Genomic DNA, 3,148 nt, shown 5'->3' with positions numbered 1-3,148 from the left:
GCTGCGTTTTCGTGTTTGTATTAGTGTTTGTATGCCTTGGAATAGACTGCGATGATTGGGTATTTTCATCGTCACATGGGTGGTCTCCACCAACTTCAAGTTGCTTTTGATTCTTAAAAACCTAAAGCACCTCGCGAGGTGCTTTTGGTTTTCGTGACGAAAAGCAGAAAGTGAGAAGCAGAAGCGAAAATGAAAATTGATTTTTTTCCTAAATTGACTCCCCCTACTGTATGTTCATAACGTTACAATTGATCACGAGCTAACTTTCCTGGTACAGTACTTCACGATAGCGGTGCGAATGTACAATTACGTTAATGTATGTAATCGACAGCGGGCGACAGCCACCCCAACGATCGAAAGTGCACTTTCGATCGTTGAGTGTGACACCGTGTCACACTTGGGAATGTGCAAACCCACACATGCGCCACCACAACAATCAAGCAGAAGTCGCTCACAAGTGCGCCATTCGCTGTGCTTGGTGCGCAACCGGTAGATTGGTAATTTTTGTGTTAACGTTAAGGTTCTCGATCGGATATTCTGGTGTTTTCATCGATCGATGGATATAATTCATATCCTCGATCTCATTCAACTTTTAGCGGTGATCAACTTGCACGTATTGGTAAAGTGTACAATGACCCCCCCCCCCTGTGGTAGTAGTATTCCTTCCCATCCTATGAAGGACAGATTCATGTGGGCCGCGTACATACACATATTAGCTGTGTCGACTACGAGTACGTGTATGAGAAATGGAAGCCTCTGCAGAACGCAGAATCCGTGATTCCATGTTCGTACAACCGAGAAAGGCCATCGCGACTCACATAACCTGTTGTATTATACGCGATAAAATAGGACGACTCATTTACACAACCTTGGCAGGCACGGCGGTGGCTACGGGGGTCGCACTGGGCACATACACGTTGTTTTCTTCGACGTTGGTTGCCGACGGCACGCGGCCAATGGCGGTGGCCGTGAGCAGTTCTTGCTTCTTCTTCCACATGAAGTACCCGATGCCGATGAAGCACACGAGGGCGGTGCCCCACATCCAGGCGAAACCTTCAGAGCTCTTCATGATCCCTTCTCCCATGTTGTACAAGCAAAGCCAATTGAATAATGAGCATTGTCGTCGTAACCAGCGACCCTCAATCACCTTTGCACCTGGCTCACAGCCTGGCACCAGAAGTGGTCAATATACAGCCAAGTTTTGCCGAAATGAACCAATTGAATTGCTGTACTTCAGCTTTTTGTAAAAATAGCGAAAAAGAGAAGATCCATTGAGCTGGATTCTGATTCTTGCACCTCCACCTGGGTACGAAATGGCATTTGATTGGCTCTTGAAAATCTAAAAAAGCCAATCAGATGAATCCTCGAAACATCCGCTCTGATCCAAAAGAATCCAGCACTACTTATTATAATATCTCGTTGTTGTAATTCGAGTGGGCAATATACTGTCAAGAGTAACACCTTCCACGTGTCAATCCACTGACAGGCCCAGCTACATACATTTCCTTGCATGATGCATTAGGTGAAAGTTAGTGCATTGCATTTGAATCCAACATGGACGCTATAAGATGAAGGCTCTGGTGAGGTTGGAGCTGTTGCGATTGATGTTGTTGTAACAGTTGTTAGAAAACGACAAATCGATATTATAATAGTAGATTTTCACTTGCCTACTTTATCGTCCGTCGCATGTACTTCTGTATTCGGCCGCAGAAATCCTCCAGAATGGAATGATTGGGTGTTGAAGATGAGACGAAGGTAGAGATGCGCCCAGCTAAAGCCCAGTACAGTGTACTAGTATGCACTGTCGCCTGCACGATGCTGGAGCTACACGTGTGGATAGATACAGTAGTAGTACCAGGTAAAATCGAGTTAACTTCACTGGATTTTTGGGGGGCTTTCTCATAATGTTACTTACTGTACCAGTACGTGTGTTGTTACAATGGCATCGTTCGTTCCATGAAGGAATTATGCTGTACTGTATGTACCATGAGTGCTCAGATATGAATCACGTTATAGTAAGTTTTGAGGACAAATCAATTGTTATACTATGTTCTGCAGTGTTATAATTTCCAGAACAGTGTTTCAGCTCACCTTTTCACCTTCTATACCATAAAGAGGTACTGTACTTCGAAGTACCGTAATTCATAATACAGTTAATGTGCTTCTCTGATGTTAATACTGTAAAAAACCAGTTTAAGATAACTTTTTGTAGGCGTCAGAGTAGAATGCACATAATTTCTGAATCCGTTATGATATTTGAGTTTCAAGATACATAATCGAATTATCAATTACTTCGAATTATCAATTACTTCGAAGTATCAATTTACACGATTAGCTGTACTGTCTAAGCATTTGTAGCCACATTTTGATAACCAATTTATTGTTAGCATAACCTTTTTTATCTTGAAATGTGTATTGTGCTTTGCACCTTTTTTGGCAATTCCAGGGTTAAATTCATTGTTTAAAAATTTCTCAGGCTTAAATAATGTCTAAAGTAACTTGAATAACGGTTGGGTTCGTTGTTTAAAGTTACTTCATCTAATGCGATGATTGGTTGGTTGAAGGTGGTTTTACTGGAACTTTCGTAAAACAAGTTGTTTGCCGTTTTCATTCTGGCAAACAACTTGCTTTACGTCAACATGTCAAGGTGCTTGACGCAATGAAACTGAAGGAGCTATGGCCACATACATGACCTCCCATCCGTGATCACTACAGTACTAACATTACCTACTCCGAGTAATGTATATAACGTTAGGGATATAGTTAGGCTACAGTACATGTAGTCGTCGCTCTGTCCAATGATTCAAAGCTATGCCATACCTACAATTCTTGATCTGGTCTAACCTGAGCACTGTACGTGGAAGGCAAGACGACAACACGATGTATAGTACTCCCATTTCACAGCCTAATACGGTATGCATCGTGATGAACTGGTTGTTGTACGGCGTAAGTTGGCCTGGTGCTGCAACTCGATTAGTTAGCAGCTGAAATAAAGAAAGGGTTGTTTTATTCTGCTGAAATGCAGAACTTATGTTTAGCGTTGTTTTATCTTCAATCGGGCTTATATTATTTTAAACGTCTGGTTGTTTAACGCAGTTAAACAACGGGCAAACTGCATGAAAAGCACAATACTACATGTAGTATGTGT

The 3,148-nt window shown here is 42.1% G+C and overlaps 1 protein-coding gene across 1 annotated transcript; it reads right to left on the bottom strand.

Moving 5' to 3' along the window:
- Positions 1-725: 725 nt before the first annotated feature.
- Positions 726-1,084, bottom strand: H257_08836 (hypothetical protein; the record flags this gene model as incomplete). Its single annotated transcript, XM_009834902.1, has 2 exons — positions 726-756; positions 864-1,084. 2 exons carry the CDS (start codon positions 1,082-1,084, stop codon positions 726-728), a joined length of 252 nt encoding a protein of 83 aa, XP_009833204.1.
- Between the last annotated feature and the right edge of the window lie 2,064 nt (positions 1,085-3,148).

The sequence above is a fragment of the Aphanomyces astaci genome (assembly GCF_000520075.1).
Source record: "Aphanomyces astaci strain APO3 unplaced genomic scaffold supercont1.20, whole genome shotgun sequence".
In the NCBI taxonomy this organism is placed as follows: domain Eukaryota; phylum Oomycota; class Saprolegniomycetes; order Saprolegniales; family Verrucalvaceae; genus Aphanomyces; species Aphanomyces astaci.
The sequence above is the reverse complement of the archived record's forward strand: the minus strand, read 5'-3'. Positions and strand labels throughout refer to the sequence as shown.